Genomic DNA, 20,352 nt, shown 5'->3' with positions numbered 1-20,352 from the left:
TATCCAAAGAATTCCAAAAAAAAAAAACCCTCCCAATATTATTTATTCTGCGTCAAGAGCCCTTTCAATTATTTTGTGCCGCTCTCGCCATAGCAGCCTTCTCCTTATCTGTAGCCGCAATTCCGTGTCTGTCACCCATAATCGTATTGTGAGCATTTCCCGCTCTTGTATCTGCTTCGCTTCCACTGTTTCTTCCGCTCCCCGGCGCATGTCCCGTAATCATATCCGAATGTCCGGTTATCATGTCCGAGTGTTCTGGAATACCATGACGATCCTCGGGGTTCACGTTACTTTCCACATTTTCTGGTTCATCTTTTGCGGGTGTCCAGGCAAGGTAGTCACGTCTTACCTCAACGTAATCGTATGCGAATTCGCCAAGTTGATCGTCGTCCATACCAAGGAGTTCAGCTTCTTCTGAGGCGCGGAGATGGAGACCGGGGATGTAGTTAATGATAATAGCGAGGAGGGCGGAAACGACGAAGGAATAGGCGGTACAGGCGACAATATAGGCAACTTGGATATAGAGTTGTTTGTAATTGTGATTGAGCCAGCCGCCAGTAATGACCCCGGTGTTGACACCGTCAAGACCGATTATGTAGTCTGCAGCAAACAAAGCGTTGAAAATTAGTCCGACAACACCGGCCATGCCGTGCTCAGCTAACACATCCATGGAGTCGTCAATGCGGATCCAGAACTTGATTTTGGTGCTGTAATTGCAGACGATACCGGTGACAATGCCGAGAATGACGGAGGCCCAAGGAGGAATGAATCCGGATGTGGGTGTAGCGGCTACGAGACCAGAGATGCAGCCTGAACACCAACCTACCATGGACCTAATTTCTATCAGCATGAAGAATTTCAGAATGGATGAAAGAATACTGACCATTTTCTTGCGAGTCTCCAATCCAACAAACACCAGGTAATACTTCCAAACATAGCTGCCAAACACGAGTTCCAACAAGCCATGACAGCTCTCAAATTGGCTCCAAAAGCACTTCCTCCGTTGAATCCTAACCATCCGAACCACAGTAAAATGGTACCCAAGGTAATCAATGACACGTTATGTGGTCTGAAATTCAACATCATCTTCTCTTGTCTCTTGCCCAAGACCATCGAATATGCAAGCGCAGACATACCCGAAACGATTTCAACTGGTCCACCACCCGCGTAATCGAGAACCCCATATTTGAATCCCCAACCGTTGACATTCCATACCCAACATGCGACTGGACAGTACACGATAGTAGCCCAGAAGAATATGAATACCATCATAGGAACCAAACGACCTCTTTCAGCGACAGCTCCTACGACAATTGCGGCAGTTGTTGCGCAGAATTGTAACTAATCCCAATCATTAGCCATCCGTATCACCCTCTCCTGCAAACCCTAGACCCAAAACCACATACCTGATAAAAACTGTACAACAACTCAGGAATCAGAGGACTTCCAGGACTTGGCGTGCCCAGGGTATTCATCAAACCGAAATGTTTCAAATTTCCAATATACCCATTCGTAGCCGTTGAACTAAAAGCCAGAGAATAACCCCAGAAATACCATTGGAAGACTATTATAGAAAAGGCACCCATACAGGCCCAGATCATCGAGAGCGCAGACTTTCGACGTGCGAGACCAGAGTATAGAAAGCCCAGACCGGGGGGCATTAGCAGAACCATACATGATGCTACGATGATAAAGGCTTGATCGCCCGGATCGAACCATTGATTTAAATTTACGACGGCTAATTTGAGAATTGAATATTAGTTTATGTTTTTGCGTTGTGAAGGGGTTTAGAATTGAGGATGTTGAATTCATCGAGATAAGAGAGGCATCCGGAATGTGTAAATTGTGGAGGTACAATTTGGTAACCTTACTCGAAGATTCGAAGAAAGAGATGGAAACATACCACTATCACCACCATTGGCTCCAGTACCATTATAATTTGCAGGAGCTCCAACGTAGCCATAATTTGGGTAATATTCGGTGCTCGACATGGTTATTAGGTTTCGAAATTTCCTTCAATTGCCCTCCTGTCGGCCTTTTCTTCCCTCGAGATTCGTTTTGTGTCGAGGTTTTGGGCAGGAAATGCCTCTAGAATGACGTGGACTTCGTTTTTCGCTGGACCAGGATAGATGTTGGTGCTTTCGGAAAAGTAGGAGAAGACAATAGATATTCGAATTATAAAGGAGTTGGTTTGGTTACAACTGAGAAAGAATTGGTGGTTTGGACGGTTTGGATGGTTTTACGACTATTGATGTTGTCTCGCAACCTAATCCGGTGATAATTGAGAGGTAGATTGATAGCAGAGTTGAGTGCCAAGAATATCCTTGATACTAGCTATGTAAATGATGAATAAGAAAGACTGGACAAAGTTGCTAAACAATCAAACAATCCCAAATCCAAAAGATTAGATATATTAATCTCGAATGTTGGAATCAGGGAAAAAGAGCTAGCAATCGGGACTGTTCTTTCCTTTAGTACTTTTCAACTATAAGATGGTGGAGCTCTTCCGCTTTTATAATACGGAACATGGGAATTCTAGTCCGCATGGCAAGTGGTAGCTATAAAACCTTATAATTATGATATCCACATACACTCACACCTACGGATGAGGAACGCCTTGGACAAGCATCTTCAGAGAAATCACAAATACCAAGCCATGCATCCATGCTATGGATATGGAGGGATATGTACCAAGAGATCGGATAATTCTACCAACTTTACTCAAAGATCGAGCATCCATCCATCCATCCATCCATCCATCCATTCAATATTGCTTACAGTAGCGACCTAGGCACTCTGACCCAAAGGGTTCTATCTGTCGGTTGTTCCGTCTGGCACAATATATCTGAACGGTAGTTTCATAACAAGCGATTCGTTCAAACATGCCAATCACATCCAAATATTGATCAGCTCACAGGGAAGACCATTTTTCATTCTTCACGCGAGTTCGGACGACGTCTACGAGTCTATAAGCAACAGTACATTGTACTAGGCAGATCTTTTAGATCGACGGGCCGAGAGTTTACCCAGTTTAGTTTCTCACTCCATACCCATGTCTCTGGATTCGATGTGGGATGTTCGTGTGAGAGGTGGACTCATTTATCCCATGCGCGGCTTGAAGCACAATGAAAAAGTACTCGGGAAAATTAACGGCTCCAGATTCGAACTTGGTACTATGGGCCAAGAGATATGAAGGTCGCGAGACATGTAGATGTTTGTGACACAAATGACATCTGAAGATATCATATCACTTATTATTGGTCAACAATAGTATTTGTATCTTGATCCCCCAAATACCAAAATGTAAGCCAGTCAATGCATAGTTTCTGATTAGATCTTTGAGCAAATCGAATCATGCCGTGCCCGAAATCGCAATTGTCAGGCAGCATATGATACGAAGATACACATCCCACGGTTATGGCTGAAAGTCTAATCAATACTTGAGGCTTACATGTTTCATCAAGAAAGAGAAATGAGGCTATTGCGATTCTATTTGCAATTCCATCTAAGATGGTACTTTTAGATCCCCCAACACACGTGAATTATTCGCAAGTTATCATCTTCACATTCTACATCTTCACGGAGATTGGTAGTAATTTTCTCGACCACATTAATCCTCTACCTTCCGATATCACCCATTTATAGAAATCACAGAAATCACAGGAATTGGAGATCCACGACTTCTCAACCTTCAATTATGGGGTACATACCCAGGTATCCTTGACGAGCATAGCCCATAATGACGGACGAGAATCGAATACTTTAGTAAAGGAGCTATGTATTCATGCGGGTTGTAGGGATATCTCCGAAAAGTAGGTAAGCACGCTCGAGACAAGGCGCGAATGACAGAGACATGTATTTGGTTTGAGTTTTGGTGGCTGATTATCTGGTTTGATATGATCTGATGATAATTGCATTGACTGGTTCACCATGTTTGAGAGATAGGTTGATATCAGAGCCCAATATCATATTTCAAAGTCTGAGTCCCGCGTGAGTATTAAGAGTGACTTGTTCTCTTTTCTCTCTTTTTCTACTTCATCAAAGGATTCCATCTCAGCTGATCAATCATACAAAAGAATTCAATATCCAGAACAATCTTCCCCCGATTTCGCTGCTCACCCACACTCTCACATCCTTTCCTCTCCCCAATTTGTCGTCAACATGCTTGTCTGCTGCTTGTCTGCCCCCCGCGTGTGGCGCCTGCAATAAAGGTACCCTATGTGCCTATCCTGCTACTTGGTAACTCTGTGGCTTCTGGTATTTGCATAGAATGGTATGCTCATGGACATCAAAATTTTCGTTGTACTTCTTAAGGCTTTTTCCCTTGCTGTTTTTTTGGTCTCAATATAGCGATGATGTATCATTGTGTGAGTATCTTTTACTTGCCCCTTCATCTTCGCCTATTTTCGATTTCTATGCGTCAACTGGCAAGTTACCAACTCTGCGGCAAACAATCAGTCAATTTGCCCAGATTCACCATACATAGCTCAGTTTCAAGCTGAAATTACATCTTCTCTCATCATGACGTACTCCTCTTCTATTATCTCCTCTCCTAACACATCAAACAATCCCCCTAATCTCTCAAAATCTCCCCTTTGACCTCTCGAAATTATCAACAGATAATCAATAAACCTCTTATCTTTTGCTTCCTAACCTGAAAACATCTAGCTTCCACCCCTGGAACTCATTAGCCTTATCGTCGTTGAAACCGTCCAATAAAATTACGCTTGACAAAAAGCCTTGACATCTCTTTCAACCTATCACATGTGTGGATGTCTTTATCGTTCCTGTTATCTTTAAACTCAAGATTGATTAAGAATTAGCTCGCTCGGCTCGCTCGATGGGTCATGACAAGCTCCGCTTTTCGGCAGCACATATTTAGATTAGACGGGGGGCGTTCCTGTACGTTCTAGAAAAATACTTAAAGCGAAGAAGTAAGCGAGGAGATGGGTGGAGTGAATTTGTATGTATGGGGGGTCAATGCTTCTGGTTACCTTTTTTTCTCACACGAGCCGGGTTCTCCCGACGTTAGTTTAATATTGTTATACTAATGAAAGGGAGGCATAAGTTTCGTACATATTTCGCTTTCGAATACCTTAACGGATTTCACCCCTACTGTTTCTATTCATATATCTTAATGCGGCTGGAATATTGGTAAGCATAAGAGAGCTTTCTTGGGATAGTTTCATGGGTGTTGCTTGCTGGACAGGACCCCCACGCATCTGGGTGTAGGTGAGGCTGTCCTGAAGAGAATGCGAAGTTGGGGATCAAAATCCTTGTACTGCATCAATGGATGAAATGAATTCTGGAAGGAAGGCTTCCAAACCGTAGGAAAATCGAGAGGTCAAAGGGGAACTCGAAGTATCGATGACCTCCTGGATCTTCGCGTCACTCGTCGACCATTTTCCTATTCTTCTCGAAAAGTTCGGATTAATATCATTCATCATGCTTCATGACCTCCTTTCATTTGTCCTGCCCTCACTTCGTTTGAGTGCAACTCATGCAAGTGCCTCTTATCATTCCATCCAAGTTGCAGACTCCATTGTTTCCTAGATAAATATTAAGGACTCTGCTCTCATTTTCTCTTAATCTGGCTCTTGTTCTTCGCGAGGTTTCTTATCCTATTTTTCTATTCAAGCTCCCATAGAATAATGCATATCACTCGATTGCTTCTTTCTCATCTCATCTGCTCTACTGGAAATGCGATTCCTTGAGGCTAGGAGTAGTTGGATTTGAAAAATTGGTGTACTTCCAATCTGAATCTCTCATAGGCTTACTAGCAAATTGAAGCTAAGCTGCCTACTCTGAAAGAAATTTATCTCGGATCTCGAGTTGCATTTCACAAGGGTCAAGATCTCCATTCAGAATGAGCTGCTTGCGTTAAAACATTGCCGAAGTTTGTCTATTCATCACAGGCTGATCGATAGACGAATCTAGTTGCTCGTGTTGTGGGAGGGTGATTATTCTGAAAACCTCGAGGAATATTGATAAGGGAAGAGAAAAGCGAGGCTAGGTCGAAAATTGCAGTCTGCAGCACTTGACTCACCGTAGTTATTCATTCTTTGCAGTTACATGTGAGACTGTATGCTACTAGCTAAGTACGTTACCATATGAACGTTACCAGTTCATGGTGAGATTTCTTTATCCTTGAAAAATGGCTCTCTGCTCTGTGGAAATAGTACTGTACCGGAATGGACACGGTAAGTCAGTGGGCATGCGTGTCTAAGCACTTCACACCGCCCATGTAACTCGAATTGTCTGTAGTGTCCAGTGATAGATTATTGAAGGTGAGGTAAATGATAGCACTGATATCGATCTGGAAACATTTTCTTGTTGGGAATACTTTAGAAAGGGGTGTTTTTAGAGTTCAAAGAAGAGACATCGAAGGCAAGGGTACAGGTTGCTCAGCATATACCCAAACCAGTAATTTCTATGTACCGTCCTTCAATCTCGAAACCTGGCCAATAAAAGCTGCTTCAAAACAATAACTTTAAATCATATCGACTAGCATATGGTGAGGTTTCACAGTGCTGACTAATAAATATATGCACGCTGCCCAGGTAGCATCAACGACGTACGACCTTAGACTCAACCCCTCATTTATTTTTGGCGGAGCGATACATTCTCATATAGGTAGGACAATTGTTTGGATTTGTCAGCCTTTCACATATTGTTCAATTCTATCCAAGGGAGATCGAAGAATGGTCGATGTATATTGGCTCAACAAGCTGATGGCTTTCAGGATACGTTGGTGTGGTAATACTGTGTAGTCAGTCGCTCGCTAGACGTACATATCGGTATTGCGCAGCTGGTGTCATAATTCGAACATTCTCGTTGAGAGATAGCATAGACTATACTGAAGACTCCGTCACGATTTATCACCTCCTTCACTGAATATCACATCTCAATTATATCAACTACTATGTACGATTCCATGTCACTTCTCATAAGATAGTTCTTGTTGACAGTGTTTCCAATATTCCGCACTGCAGTCTAGTTGAAGATTCCGAGTTTGAAAGTTTGAGAACAGCATTAACAGATTTGTTGTTTTCACTATCTGGAAATAATCTCGACGTTTGAAGCTCCCTTAACAACTACAACTATTCAAACAACTCCTCAACATGACGTCTAATCCCACCTCCACAATTCCCATTATCGACTTTGCTCCCTTTCTACATCCCACCTCTCCAACATCTCGTCTCGAAACTGCAAAAGCCCTCGTCAATGCTTGTCGTCATTTCGGTTTTGTATACATCATGAATCATGATGTCCCCTCCTCATTGCTCGAAGAAGCTTTTGCAATGACGAAACAACTGTTCGACCTTTCACACGAGGCAAAAATGCAAGCGCCGCATCCACCCGGTCCAAGCGTTCATAGAGGATACTCGTATCCGGGGTTGGAGAAGGTATACCAGGTCATTAGTGACAACGCTGAGTTAGGAGAGAAGATGAGAGGGGTGAAGGATTGTAAAGTAAGTTTGTAGGATTGTTCGAAAGGCTATCTTATTTTCCGATTTTACCATATCGCAAGTTTCAACCCTGAAAGACGCTCACCTAAATCCGCTGTGATTAAGGTGGACTAACAACATCCTCACAGGAAAGTTATGAAATCGGCTCCGAACAAAATGCCTCTCAACCAAATATTTGGCTCCCCGAATCCACACTCCCAGATTTTCACTCCTTCATGCAATTCTTCTACCACCGTCTGTCCACCACCGCTAAAACGATACTCCTAGCCCTCGGCACAGGACTAGAGCTTCACAACCCCTCCTTACTTGCAGATTTCCATTCCGGGCATACCAATCAACTACGACTCCTCCACTATCCTCCCATCCCCGCCTCTGAAATCGAAACCGGACTTGCAGTAAGACTACCAGCCCACACCGATTTTGGAAGTATCACCATGGTATTTCAAGACGAGTGCGGAGGATTGGAAATCGAGCATCCGAAGAAACCTGGTGAATTCATCAGAGCGGATCCGGTTCAGAATGCTATCGTGATGAATATAGGTGATCTACTTATGAGATGGACTAATGGTATTTCATTCCTTTTTCATTTTTCTCTCCATTACCTAGACTCTTATCGTATGATCTATAAATACCAACATATTAACGCATACAGATGATCTCAAATCCTCACTCCATCGCGTACAACTCCCCCACTCAACCTCTCGCTACACAATCACCCAGGAAGGAGTAAGAATGACACAAGCGCGTTATTCCATTCCATATTTCTGCGGACCGGATACGGATAAATCTATAGAAGTTTTCAAGGAATGTGTATTGGAGGGAGAGAAGAAGAAGTACGAACCAATTGTGGTTGGAGAATATTTCAAAATGAGAAGCGCGTTGGCGTATCAGAGTTAGGTTGAGTTATGAGGATTCTGAGTGAGAGGTCAAGAGGTAATGGGGAGATGGTTGTGCGAGTTGTGACTTTCTGTGGTTGGAAAGTGTTGATCGATTGGTGTTGTTGCTTGACAAAATATGAGACAGAAATATTGAAGTTGCTTGTTTTGCCACCGTCAGTTAATCTTGGGAACAAAGCTATACGAAATCGAGTGATCGATGCTTGCAAGTTTTACAAGTACATTCTTTCTCTTCCTAATCAATCCCGAATGGATCCCCAGACTTGGTCATACTTGAATTGAATGTGTTGATTTGCATTGACAGTATCCATAAGAAGCTTCAGATACAGCTTTATCATCTCTAATACATGCACCACTCTGCCTCTCAGCATTTGGGCTGTCATACTTGAAGTAACGCGGTCTGGTCCTAGAGACTCGAGATATCGTCTTATCAGATCAACGATAGACGCCCGCCAGATGGTCTGCATTACACGCTGATAGAGTATATCTTTCCGCAGAATTGAGATCATATCAGAAACGCTCTGCTCGGTCTTCCAATGCTCAGCTGGATGTGGTCGCACTATGCTGAGTTTCCAACCATAATTGTCTTTAGTTTCAACAGAGAGATTGCGATATATTTCACTTGAGTATGCATTCAAACGTGAGATATTTGGAACGCAGGCTTCAGAGTGGGCTCAAAAATTTAGTTTTGCATTCACCCGATCGCATTGTTGTCTATCTGTTCTAGCTAGAGGCTAGGTACAGCTCAATTATCTATCAGCAGCAGAGATGAATACAAGGTCAGCATAAGATTATGATGTTCGCTTCTTGGGTCGAAACATCGGCTCCTCGCGTCGATGTAGGCTTCTTTTAACTGGTAAGCATTTCGAGTTCTCCTTTCCTATCTAAGTCTGGAGATCCTTCGCTTATGGTGTCGCCATCTGGCTTCTTGAGATCCATATGATAAAGTATCCACAACTTGAGTGACGACAAAAGCTACCCGATGATTGAACTGTAGCGTCTGGTCTGGCTGCCTTCAGAATGCGTCGCCTTGTAGCATCAACGTTTCGGTCGACTGCATGAGTTGCTAGAGTGCTTGATTGACCTGTTCCCCTCGAAATGCCACATAGAAACTACTTCTTTTTGATAATGAAATCAGGAAGGAATGAAAAGATGGAAAGATAATCTAGCTTACGATTCAGAGCAACGAGAATTCATTCCGACGCCAGCTATGGAGCGTTAACATCCGCAGTTAATACAAATCTCTACCCATGACAAACACAAACAAAACATAGAGTTTGAAAATCGGGACAACTAAAATGTTTTCAGCTATACGTAACGCTCTCCATCTTCTATCCACAACCACCTCAAAATCTCCAACAGATTTTCTATTCCACATCTACTCCTAAATCTACCCAACAAACACGATGCATCCATCACCACACCATCCACCGCCCAACCAATCGCCATCGTCACACCATCCTGCACCTTCCCGCCGCATACTTACATACACCCATGCACCCACCTTCCCCATCGATCAAACTGTTGCATATCGTACAATCTGGAACATTTTGACTATTGCAAGACTAGCATTTATCGAGTGAGTTTATCCATCCAATCACAGATCTCTGAGAGATGGAATACAAACGCTCGAGATTTAAATTTCTCGCTTGAGGATTATTGGAGAATCTGATAGGTCTTGAGTGTTGGTGTCTCGTTTGATAGATTGATGCATTTGATAAAACACATGTGTGCGTATATGGATTTCGCTATAAACATATGGATCAAAAAAGCCACGGCGGTCGAAGGCGAAGATCAGATGTGCAACAAATGGGGTTGGAGGAGGTTTTTGGACGGGTTCAAGCGATGAGATGTGCAACAATTGGTTTTGATCAGATTGGTGTGATGAGAAGCGGAGGTATGCAGGAGAGTGTGATCATGTGAGTGTTCTATCATGTGAGGAGGTGTGAGTGTGACCTTTTCGATCCGATGTTTGGCAGTATGTTGATGGTACAATTTGGCGTATTGTAATAAGCCGTCTAGCGATGGTAAGATGAATTGACTCGATTTCTATACGCCTTGAAATGTTTTTAGTCTTACGTTTCTTTGTGTTTCGGGGCATGTTATACAATATTATCAATATGGCTACCAGTAACCTGCTCACTTACATTGCAGAACCTTATATATGTCAATTGTTTGTTTTGATATCCACAGGAGATGAAGACTTCCTTGCTATATATGGATTATCAGAGATCCACGAGTGCCATCTAAGACGCAAGCAACGTACACTAGCTGGCAAACTGATATGTGAACCTGATAAGCAGTCAGTGCGGTGTGATAAGAGTCACTAGGAGTCTTTTGCTCATAAAGATGCAACCATTTATCGTATGTTGTGTTTTGTTTCCAGGCAGTTTTGAATGAAACGCGTTTGTTTTTACAAGTGTCAATAAGGCGTTGATTCATATACTCATTACGAGACCTTCAAACAACAAGAAAGTCTCGTTTCCATCGAACTATGGAGAAAGCGTGGTTTGTATCTTTCCAATCAAGCTAAGCTTTATGGTTGGGTTCGGAAAATGTTTGTCCTTGCATCAAAACTTGAGGCAATGAAGAAGCGACACTCTGTAGTGACAGTTGACAGATGATTTCCATCCATAGTTCGAAAAGCTTCCTATGACAAAGCAAGGACTCAAGTTGATGCTTCTTTCAACTAGACGCTTTTAGAGATGTGTTCCCTCACCAACTTCCAAGTGTATGGCCCATTACCGAAGGTGTGCTTCCGATAATCAACTCACAAACGAAGCTTTAATAAGAAGAGTGAGCACACAGTTGCACATTCTCCATACCTGAAGCGATGGACAACGGTATGAAATCGTTCTTGAGATTTGAGAGATCAATAACATTTGATAGTTAAAGGAATCAAACGACTCAAGCGCATACGAGTGGCCTTCTCAACGACAACAATTGTTGTCGCTACTAAATACTGCCATCAATAGAATACGAACTTTCAAACTCCTCCAGGTATTCTGTAGGGAATATTCATCCCATATGCTTCTTGATCCATGTCCTCAATTACTCAATCTCATTTATTACAATTCACCACTCCATTATCCCCATCACAATATCTCGACCGAATGTCTCTAGCACACAAAAGTGCACAAGTGATCCAGACATCCCCCAGAATCCCTCTCTCATCACAATAGTCCAGCGTATTTCCAGTATCCACGCAACGTCAGATAATTATATCCTCACACAAGCGTGCATTAGAGACAAATCTAGAGACCCGCATGTTCACGCCTTAACATCAACATATACAGATGTACCTCAAGCAGACCATTCCGATACCCTTGATCTAGCTCTCCACCAACCTGCCATGTCACAATCTCCAACTAGCCTTTTGTAACGTTACAGCTGTCAACGCAAGTAATGAATGGCATGCCAGTTACCATTCTTCACAGAACCCAAAATTCTAGAAGCACACTATACTCTAGCAAGCTGCAACCCAATATCCCCTTCCATCCAGACTCACTCCAACTCCAAAATCGTCACCTCCTCGTATGATGAATACACCAATCCCCAGTGGCGTACACTACAGTACATACCTATACGAAAAAACACGCTTCTCGTCTCCAGGATTTTCACGTACCTACTCACACCTACCCTACCCAACCCAACGCCTCACTCCCCCGCCCCGCCCCAAACACGAACTCGCCAGCGAAAGATCTTTTCGCTCTCAAATCCCCATTCACGAAACACGATTTCCAACGCGCTTAATAATCAGGAGGAATGACTTAGCTCACAACTTCCATGCACAGTCATCCCATCGCATCACGTAAAAAATGTGCGTGCGTGCGTCCAGATTTTCCATGCGCATTTCGTATGTCGCTCTAGGCGAGCGTGGCGAGCACCATTCTCACACACATACATTTTTCAGCTGTTGAAAAAAGCTGCCAAGCCTTACCCGAAAAATCCACATTGGAATCTGGATGACATCCGGACGATCCCCGCTGCAGATATACGAAGAGGGTGGTATCTTCATTGGCCGTGACCGCATTCTAGCCATTTAGGCTGTTGCGCTGGAGAATTTTCGATCTTCGTGTTGTCAATGTACCCCTCTGTCATCATCTCCACTTACAGACTAACGATATCGTATTCATGGATTTGGTGAATTGGGAACTACAAATGTACTACTAATAGTCGTCTACTTTCCCATTGCTAATCCAATATCACAACCTTCGTTTGACTAAAGGAACAATCAATCTCACCCAAACACTCAAAGTCATCAAAATGTTAACAAGATTTACCGCCCCCCTGGTTTTCCTCTTCCTAGGCACAGCAATCTGCACGCCCCTCACCCCCCATCTCCAAACTCGTCAATCCGTCACCCCACCCCCAGAATGCGACGTCATACCTGCCTGGGAGGTGACAAATTTCATCTGGTTTAATTCCACGCATAATTTAGATTGTGTGAACCAGGTGAACGTTCGTAAGTACTCATTTCCTCCTCATGTTTATACCACTCCCCAAATCCATCTCTATAAAAACCCCAGCTAAAAATCTCTCCAGCCAACGTGTGTGTCAATTCTACCTCCGACGGCCTCGTAGGCTGTGACGGCAACCTCGGTCCCTGCGATGAATGCGGCATAAACGGCTGTTATACCGGTCTTCCCCTGCAACCCGCTGGTTTCGGCCCTCCGGACGATGTAAAAATCGGTATCAACAATCCTGGCGAATACACTCGATGTGAGCAGACTAATCCAGCTGGATTTCGTCGCTACGACGTCGGCAATGGCGTTGTCTTCTGTGCAGGAGTAGCGTATCGAGTTACCTTTATCGGTGATAGCAATCCCCATAGTGACGGTTCGCCAAACATAGGAACGATTTATTATGAGCCAAATCATCAGTGGGCTTGTACGAATGGAAGTGTTATTCAGGGGTATGGAACTTTAGAGTTTGAAATGGATTGCTCATATGATTCGGGAAATAATGCAACTTGTGTTATCCCTGAGGGGGATAATCTTGTCATTCCTCTTTTATCTTATACAATCAGTTAGATCATTAGCTTTATGGATTGATTTTTCCAATAGAAGGAAAAGAGTCAATATCGTGTCGGATTTATAATCTAGAGATTGTCAATCCACCCCGCGTTAGCCTCCAAAAATGCTTTTGTGTTCGCGAGAGGTAATCATCGGATATCAAAATCGGGCTTGGAATAGATGAATATAAATTTCTTCCTATCTCCCCTTTAAATTAATATCTATACCTTTTCACAGCAAATGCCATATACCTAAAGGTCAAAAATCTGTCTAATATCTCTCATGGTATCATCTGGATTCTTCACACTGTGACCAATTGTCCTTGGATCTTCATAAATCTCGTAATCGTTTCCACCCTTGTATGTCTTATCTCCAAAGAAATGAATGGTAGTATATTCAATACCGCCTGGGCGCTTTGCGTCATTCTCAAGATGTTGGAGACAGTATGTCTTGTCCCAGCCAGTAGGGAAGACATCGAAAGAAATTTGACCACCGATTGAGTATCTGCATCGCAAGTTATTAGTCTAGCCCATCATTAATTTTCCATGCGATCAAAAAAACTCACGTCAAGTCCAGACCAGTGAACTTTTCCTTCAAGGCCTCGATGAATTTCTCTCTGATATGATGTTCCTTATCATAGACCTCATACTCATTTCTCTCCACAACGCTCGCATTTCTACCAATTGGGCTGACATTGATCATGCCATTTCTGAACTCGATGAATGTTCCTCTCTTCACTGGAATATCCAAATCCGCAACATAATGCAAGATAAATCTGACCAGCTCCTTGTATTGAGACTCCCCAATCCATTTGATGAAGCTGTTCGATTGAAGGGGAACACCGCTCTTGAAAGCTGTGAGACCGTTTTCGGCGAAGCAAAAATCAAAGATGGAGGTAACGGGAATCTCAGCAGTGCCGAGTTGTTCTTGTTGCTTGGCCATGTCGCTGCCACCTACATAACCGATGGCGCATTTTTGACGGAGAGCGGCAAGGAGATTGAGCATCTCTGCAGAGGCAGACTACAGTTTTGATTGTTAGTTGAGGCATAGTGAAAGGCGTTGAGAAGTTGGGAGCAACATACTAGCCGCGCCGGAGAGAGAGTTCCATCAACATCGAAAAGACAGATGGTGTTTTTGATGGGTCGCTCTGCGAGAGGGGGGAAACTGGCAATTACGGCGTCTGTCATTTTGAAATATTTTGTTAGAAGGTAAAATTAAAAAACGAACGAGAAGTTAAATTGGAAGGAAGTGAAGGATTGAGTTTGGAAAGTTGACACTTTGGCGGTCTGGCTGTTTTACTAGAAGGGGGATTGAGGGGCATAGTCTGACAGGGATATAAGCTGATTAAGATATTGATCTAGCGAGAACCCTTGACTCCACTACTCGAGTATCATTATCATTTACTATTGTTTGATCTACACGAGTAGACGATCTCGAAATATCTAAAGGTCATAGTTTAATTGTACACATATTAAAGAAGTCTTGTGAATACATTCTCTGAAGCTCAAGATTTCGTTTCCTGAATACGATATAGTGCCAAAGACAATCCCTATTAGACTATCATCCCCATCCAGTGATCCAGTCAATCTCTCTACAGACATCAATAAATGCTCCTCTCAATATGCTTCTTAAAAGGCCATGATTTCATTTCGACTACAGCTGGCTAGTACTTGATTCATGACGTTAGAAGCAAACATACACAAAAGTGTATTCCATAGGACAGTGTGATTCAGCTACCCAGTAAAATATTGCTTCCCAACTACTCCCTCTTTATATGCTACAAAATCAACGAACAAGGCAGTCCAACAAATATACATCAAAATTGCAATTGTCACGAGAGTATCTCATTAACTGCACCGCGTTTCTGATACCTCTCTTGCATATTGCAAATCGCATGCCGATCCAATCCTTCCTCTTTCTCGTTATCTGCCAAACTCTAAACTTGGTATAATAACAGGGCCATATTTAGTAGGTGGGCTAAATCCTCCATCCCCTTGCACCACAAAATCAACGGCCAGACTCAGCTTTGCCAACCCAGCATTTCCACTGTGCATACTTCCATTTGCACTCATGCCGCCCATCATTGAATCTGGGTCGAAAGCAACAAACGCTACGTAATTTCTCCTTCCCATTAACTTCTTCATATCTCGTGGACCCCCATTGGTGTCCGTCTGGAATATCTCCATCATGTCTTCTTTGGTATCGCTGACTTGGTTGGTTGTTTTGACACCATTTTGAGGAACGTAAAGTGGTTTGTTGTTGTGAAGCATCTTGAGAACATATGATGGAGGCGGAGCGGCGACAACTGCAGATGCGATAATCTGATACATGGTTTTGTGGTTAGAGGGGTGAGAAGGATCGTGGACAAGTCCTGCACCGCAACAATTTACGTCTAGGAATGAGTCAGCAGTTTGTACTTCTGTAATAGATGCATAGATAACTTACCGCCAGATAGGAATGTCATTCTAATACCCTTCTGATGAGCAATTCCTTGCAAAGTCCGTATTAAATATGTTCGTTCCAAATCTTTACTCTCATGTGTCCACATATCTCTCAACTCATCCGCAATATCAATATCACCAAATGTATTAAGTACACCTCCCATCAAACCCGACTTGCCAACTGCCTTCTTAACATGGGAAAAGCCAGTTGCCACGGCTTCTTTACCTCCCACAACTCCAGCCACGGAACTTGTAACTTTTCCGAGTAAATTATAAGTACTGTTCACAGCTTTCTTACCCGTGGCCATGGTATGTGCAAGACTTTCTACAGCTTCAAGTCGTGGATATACCACAGGAACTGATATCATCCATATGCAGTGTTGTACACTGGGAGGTAGAGTGGCTACTTTAGGGAAAATGCCTTGGTAGGTAGGACCAGCGAGAACTTGGCGTTGAGTACGTTCTGATCGACAATCTGGGCCTATCACAACGACGGAAGGTCCTAGATATTTGACAAAATGCCAACCAGCTCCAGTAATTGTGAACAGATCGATATCAGTGCTAACATTTCGAAGAATATCAACGGTGGTGTGGTGCTGAAAGAGGAGATACATCTCAATACCAATACGACCAATGTTTTTGAACATGTTGGAATTTTGCATGTAATCTGGATAAGAGCCATAACCATCAAAACTAAAGGTGTTAGCGTCAGTAAAAGTGAAGAAATACAGTGTCGAAAGCTTACATGTCATGATCGTCAATCTGTAATATGTGAGGAATTTGAGCAAATGCCTCCCTTAAGTATGGTTGGTCAAAATGACTAGTATAGTAATGAAAGTAAGCATGTGAGACGTCCTCCTCATGTCTTGCTGTCCATGCTGCACTTCTTCGGTTTTCTTTGCCGCTCATAGCAAGCCATTGCTTCAGCAGAGGAACTTCCTTCCATAGTCTGTCACCATAGATTTGATCGCCTAAGCCCAACTGCACGTGGAAACCGCCACATTCAACGTTCTTCTGCAAAATGTCTTTCCACATAAAACCAATACCGCCAAGCTTTGAACGTTCGTTGACGGTAGTATTCATAGCAAAATCATTGCCAGAATGCGCAATAAATCTCCAGTTTGTCTCGAAACGTCCGGCCACCAGAAACTCATATCGCGTGCAACCCAAATGCGAAGTTATAGCATAGGTCCACTTATCACCTGGACCTTCTCCCATCTTCAAATCTACATCATAGCGATAGAAAACCCATCTTTGATGTGTGTATATTGGGTTGGGTTTGAGTTGCCTGGGGTTTGGCGACAGATCGACACTTTGATGAATATGGATAGTTGGTGGTTGTGGAGCATCTGTCACGAGCATAATTGTACCCAGCCATACACCATTCTCCATATCCATATTCACGTAACGTAAATAAGGTCCGAAATACACGCCATTTGTGGGAGCTACTTTATACATGTCAACCCCTGCGGTGGGAGGCGGCCCCGAGAATCCTGCAGTAGTTGGCGTACCTGACGCCATACTCATAATACTCTCCGCATAGCCCGGGGTGTGTGGAGGAAATCCTGGTGAGCCAATAAAACCAGGCGAGGCCATTCCTTGAAAGCCAGGAGATGCAAGAGATTGTTTGTTGAACATACTCAAACCCGGGGACGCCATGGGGTTTCCATATCCAGCATAGGTGGATTGCACTGGTGAAAGCGGAACATCATTCAATGGAGTAGGGCCCTTGGGAAATTCCCATTGAGTGGCTTGAGTGGGGAGATGAATGTAATAATATTGACCAGAGTTCTGGTCGAGATGAGCAATCCAGCCCTCTGGGAGCGGTGGTGGAGATGACGGACCAGCGCCTTGAAAAGGAGAAATATTGACAGGTTGAGCTGATGGGCCAGCTTCAGTAGGCTGCTGTTGGTGTGGGATTTGTTCCTGTCGCGGCTCGTTTGCAAATGCAGGGTGGTCAGGATTATTTGCTGGCGTTGCTAATGGCGGTGCGATATTTGGTTTTGGTGTAGTGTCTATGGCAGCAGGTGGATTGGTACGCTGTTGTTTCTCAGCTGGGTACACTTGTGAATTATTGGCTCCAGGAGTCACACTAGAATAAGCTGGCGGCGGCTCTTCAGCAGACATTTGCATGCGCTGAAAGTCTTGTTCCAGAGTGTTAGCTGGTGGTGCCGAACCTTGTCTTTGGGGCCGAGTGACAGCGGGCGGAGGTGACGATGGAGTGATTTCATTCAAGCCTTGATATACTCTAGGTGGACCATGCGGGGCATTCTCCGGAGACTCTGTTGGAGTCCAAGGTCTAGCGGGAGGCGATTGTGGCATTTGTGGAACAGGAGGCGGCGCATATTGATTAGCTCGCTGAGCAGCAGCAGCATTTTGCGCCTGTAAACTACTTAAAGTTGCAGCACCTGCAATTCCAGATGCAGCATATCGCGCCTCAATACCACCACCTCCAAGATCGCTTGGTGGATCGATAGGAGTTTCTGGAGGAGGTGGGGATCCCCTATTTGCTCTAGTAGTAGAAGTTGAAGCCGTGGAAGCGAATCTATTCATATCATTTCTTGGGGTTGGTGAAAGTATTGAAGGCACCGCATTAGAAGAGGTGGGTTTAGGAATAGGAGGAGGATAATAGTGTCTATTACCCTCCGAGTACGCACTTGCGCCAGACGAAGGAATTGGTTCCTTTGGAGGTATTCTGCCAAACATTCCTTCTCTATCAGGGGAGCTTATTTCTGGGGAAGCAGGCAAGGGCTGTGGTACATTTCCTCTTCTTTCCGATAGCCCTGGGCCAGTCTTCTCTATAGGACTTGTGAATCGTGGTGCTGTATCATACGCATTCTGCCTGCTATTTCCTCCAGGTATTCTATATTCTTGATCGCTCAGCTGTATCCTTTGTGGAGCCTTTCCTCGGTCGTCAGGATAAGGAGGGTTTGGTTTCTTCTGAAACAGTTCGTCATCGTCATCATCGGGATACGGTAAAGGGTTTGCGGAGCTCGAGGCACCTGGTGGCAAGGGGAATGTGTGCTTGTTTGCAGGAGGTGGAGATGCAAATCGACTAGAAGAGCTGGATTCCGCTCGATGTCTGGGTGGACTTGTCGGCTTTACAATTCTCAAAGGTTCTATGGTGACAGTAGGACTATCGCAACCGTCGCCAGGACGTTGCATAAATAGCTCATCGCCGGGTTTCCCAGTGCGCCGAGCCATCTTGTACAGATTACAAGCGCTCCGCTAGATCAACTTGCGAATAGGGTGGTAGATTCTTCTTAATATGAGTCCTTCTTTCAATAATCTGCTGAACAGATGGCTGAAATAGAGCCAAGCTCTGTGCCGGCGAGGCGGGGGAAAGTTGCGTCAGGTAAGTATCAAAGCTTACAGCGGCCACGAAAAAGGCCTGTAGGGCAGAAATAGATAAACGATAAGAAAGCCTGTAAGAAGGAAGACCCAGCGACCTGTTGGTAAACTTCTTCACGGCGTGAAATACGAAACGGGAAAAGTTCTGGGATACAAATCCGTGTAGAGACAAGAATGAAGAGAAAGAGCTTACGAGTTAAGAAATCAAACTTGGAGAACAAGTTTAACAGGTTAGAAGATGGTATTTGACTGAAATGAGTGAACCTGAACGAATAACGAATAGGAAGAGCAGGACAGTCAAACTCGCATACACAGCTTTTATCCTGAAGCCAGTAATCGTGAAGGGTAAGGCAAATACCCTGGCACGAAAGATGGGCGGCTACGAAGCCTGATGGGGTGAGGTGGGATACCTCGAGGATACCTCCAGGATACCTACCGGTACCTATCCCATCGAAGCTTTGTGCATTGATTATATTGGATGTGAGTAAAAAGAAGTCTTCTTGGTATTGATATTGATATTGACATTGGTTCTTGTTGTGTGTTTGCGTGTTTGTGATCTAGACGATCATAGATGCGAATCAGTCAGTTTGCCAGAGTCGATTAAAAGTTTGCCCGTCTAATGTGTTTGCTTGCTGCCCAAACGAATTCATTACCTAGCAGTAACCACCTACCTACTCAGTAGATGATACTAATGCCAAGAATCAACTTTCTTCATTCGTTTTGATCCCGAGTCCCGAATCTTTCCCGTGATCTGTATTGCAGGTACGAAGATAGGTGTGTCATTTCTGTCTAGTGTCTAGCGACACCTCTGTCTACCTACCTAGGTATCCTCAACTACCTACAGAGTAATAAGTAGACAATGTGGCTATCTTCACTTCCTACGGCAGGAATGCCACTCAATATACCCACGTGATAGAATTTCTAACATTGATGTTCCATCGGTCTAGAGTAGTATGCAATTCCTAAAATAGCATATGAAATATTGATTTCCAAAGATCTGTAGGGACATCACACTTATCACATATTGGAGCACGTCTAGCTTGGTCTACATATCTTTAAATATCTTTGGCAACCAAAAGTATGCAAGTAACAAATACTCTGTCCAAGTGATTCAAGTCATTTTAATATGTTATATCAAAGCATCGTGAGAAGTTCTCCAGTCGAATCGCAATAGCTTACA

The 20,352-nt window shown here is 43.7% G+C and overlaps 5 protein-coding genes across 5 annotated transcripts; 2 read left to right on the top strand and 3 right to left on the bottom strand.

Annotated features, from left to right (window-relative positions):
• Positions 1–64: 64 nt before the first annotated feature.
• Positions 65–1,991, bottom strand: EAF01_006163 (uncharacterized protein; the record flags this gene model as incomplete). Its single annotated transcript, XM_038914417.1, has 4 exons — positions 65–833; positions 884–1,341; positions 1,407–1,738; positions 1,904–1,991. 4 exons carry the CDS (start codon positions 1,989–1,991, stop codon positions 65–67), a joined length of 1,647 nt encoding a protein of 548 aa, XP_038770866.1.
• A 4,611-nt stretch (positions 1,992–6,602) lies between these two features.
• On the top strand, positions 6,603–8,621 carry EAF01_006162 (uncharacterized protein). The gene is made up of 3 exons (XM_038914416.1): positions 6,603–7,472; positions 7,598–8,036; positions 8,122–8,621. Exons 1-3 carry the CDS (start codon positions 7,122–7,124, stop codon positions 8,364–8,366), a joined length of 1,035 nt encoding a protein of 344 aa, XP_038770865.1. The 5' UTR covers positions 6,603–7,121; the 3' UTR covers positions 8,367–8,621.
• A 4,010-nt stretch (positions 8,622–12,631) lies between these two features.
• EAF01_006161 (uncharacterized protein) lies at positions 12,632–13,398 on the top strand (the record flags this gene model as incomplete). The annotated part of the gene is made up of 2 exons (XM_038914415.1): positions 12,632–12,830; positions 12,911–13,398. The coding sequence occupies 2 exons, from the start codon at positions 12,632–12,634 to the stop codon at positions 13,396–13,398; spliced, it is 687 nt and encodes a 228-aa protein (XP_038770864.1).
• A 233-nt stretch (positions 13,399–13,631) lies between these two features.
• EAF01_006160 (uncharacterized protein) lies at positions 13,632–14,567 on the bottom strand (the record flags this gene model as incomplete). The annotated part of the gene is made up of 3 exons (XM_038914414.1): positions 13,632–13,884; positions 13,946–14,400; positions 14,463–14,567. 3 exons carry the CDS (start codon positions 14,565–14,567, stop codon positions 13,632–13,634), a joined length of 813 nt encoding a protein of 270 aa, XP_038770863.1.
• Positions 14,568–15,302: 735 nt separating this feature from the next.
• On the bottom strand, positions 15,303–19,025 carry EAF01_006159 (uncharacterized protein; the record flags this gene model as incomplete). The annotated part of the gene is made up of 3 exons (XM_038914413.1): positions 15,303–15,772; positions 15,826–16,514; positions 16,567–19,025. 3 exons carry the CDS (start codon positions 19,023–19,025, stop codon positions 15,303–15,305), a joined length of 3,618 nt encoding a protein of 1,205 aa, XP_038770862.1.
• Positions 19,026–20,352: the final 1,327 nt, after the last annotated feature.

Source organism: Botrytis porri (assembly GCF_014898465.1).
Source record: "Botrytis porri strain MUCL 3234 chromosome Unknown BPOR_007, whole genome shotgun sequence".
NCBI classification, from domain to species: Eukaryota; Fungi; Ascomycota; class Leotiomycetes; order Helotiales; family Sclerotiniaceae; genus Botrytis; species Botrytis porri.
This window is presented reverse-complemented; position numbering and strand designations above follow the sequence as displayed.

Excerpts from the sequence above, each read along its gene's own strand:
- EAF01_006162 (XM_038914416.1), top strand. The coding sequence starts at position 7,122 with ATGACGTCTAATCCCACCTCCACAATTCCCATTATCGACTTTGCTCCC. Across the intron at positions 7,473-7,597 it reads GAGGGGTGAAGGATTGTAAA|GAAAGTTATGAAATCGGCTC; the intron begins GTAAGTTTGTAG and ends ACATCCTCACAG. Across the intron at positions 8,037-8,121 it reads ACTTATGAGATGGACTAATG|ATGATCTCAAATCCTCACTC; the intron begins GTATTTCATTCC and ends TAACGCATACAG.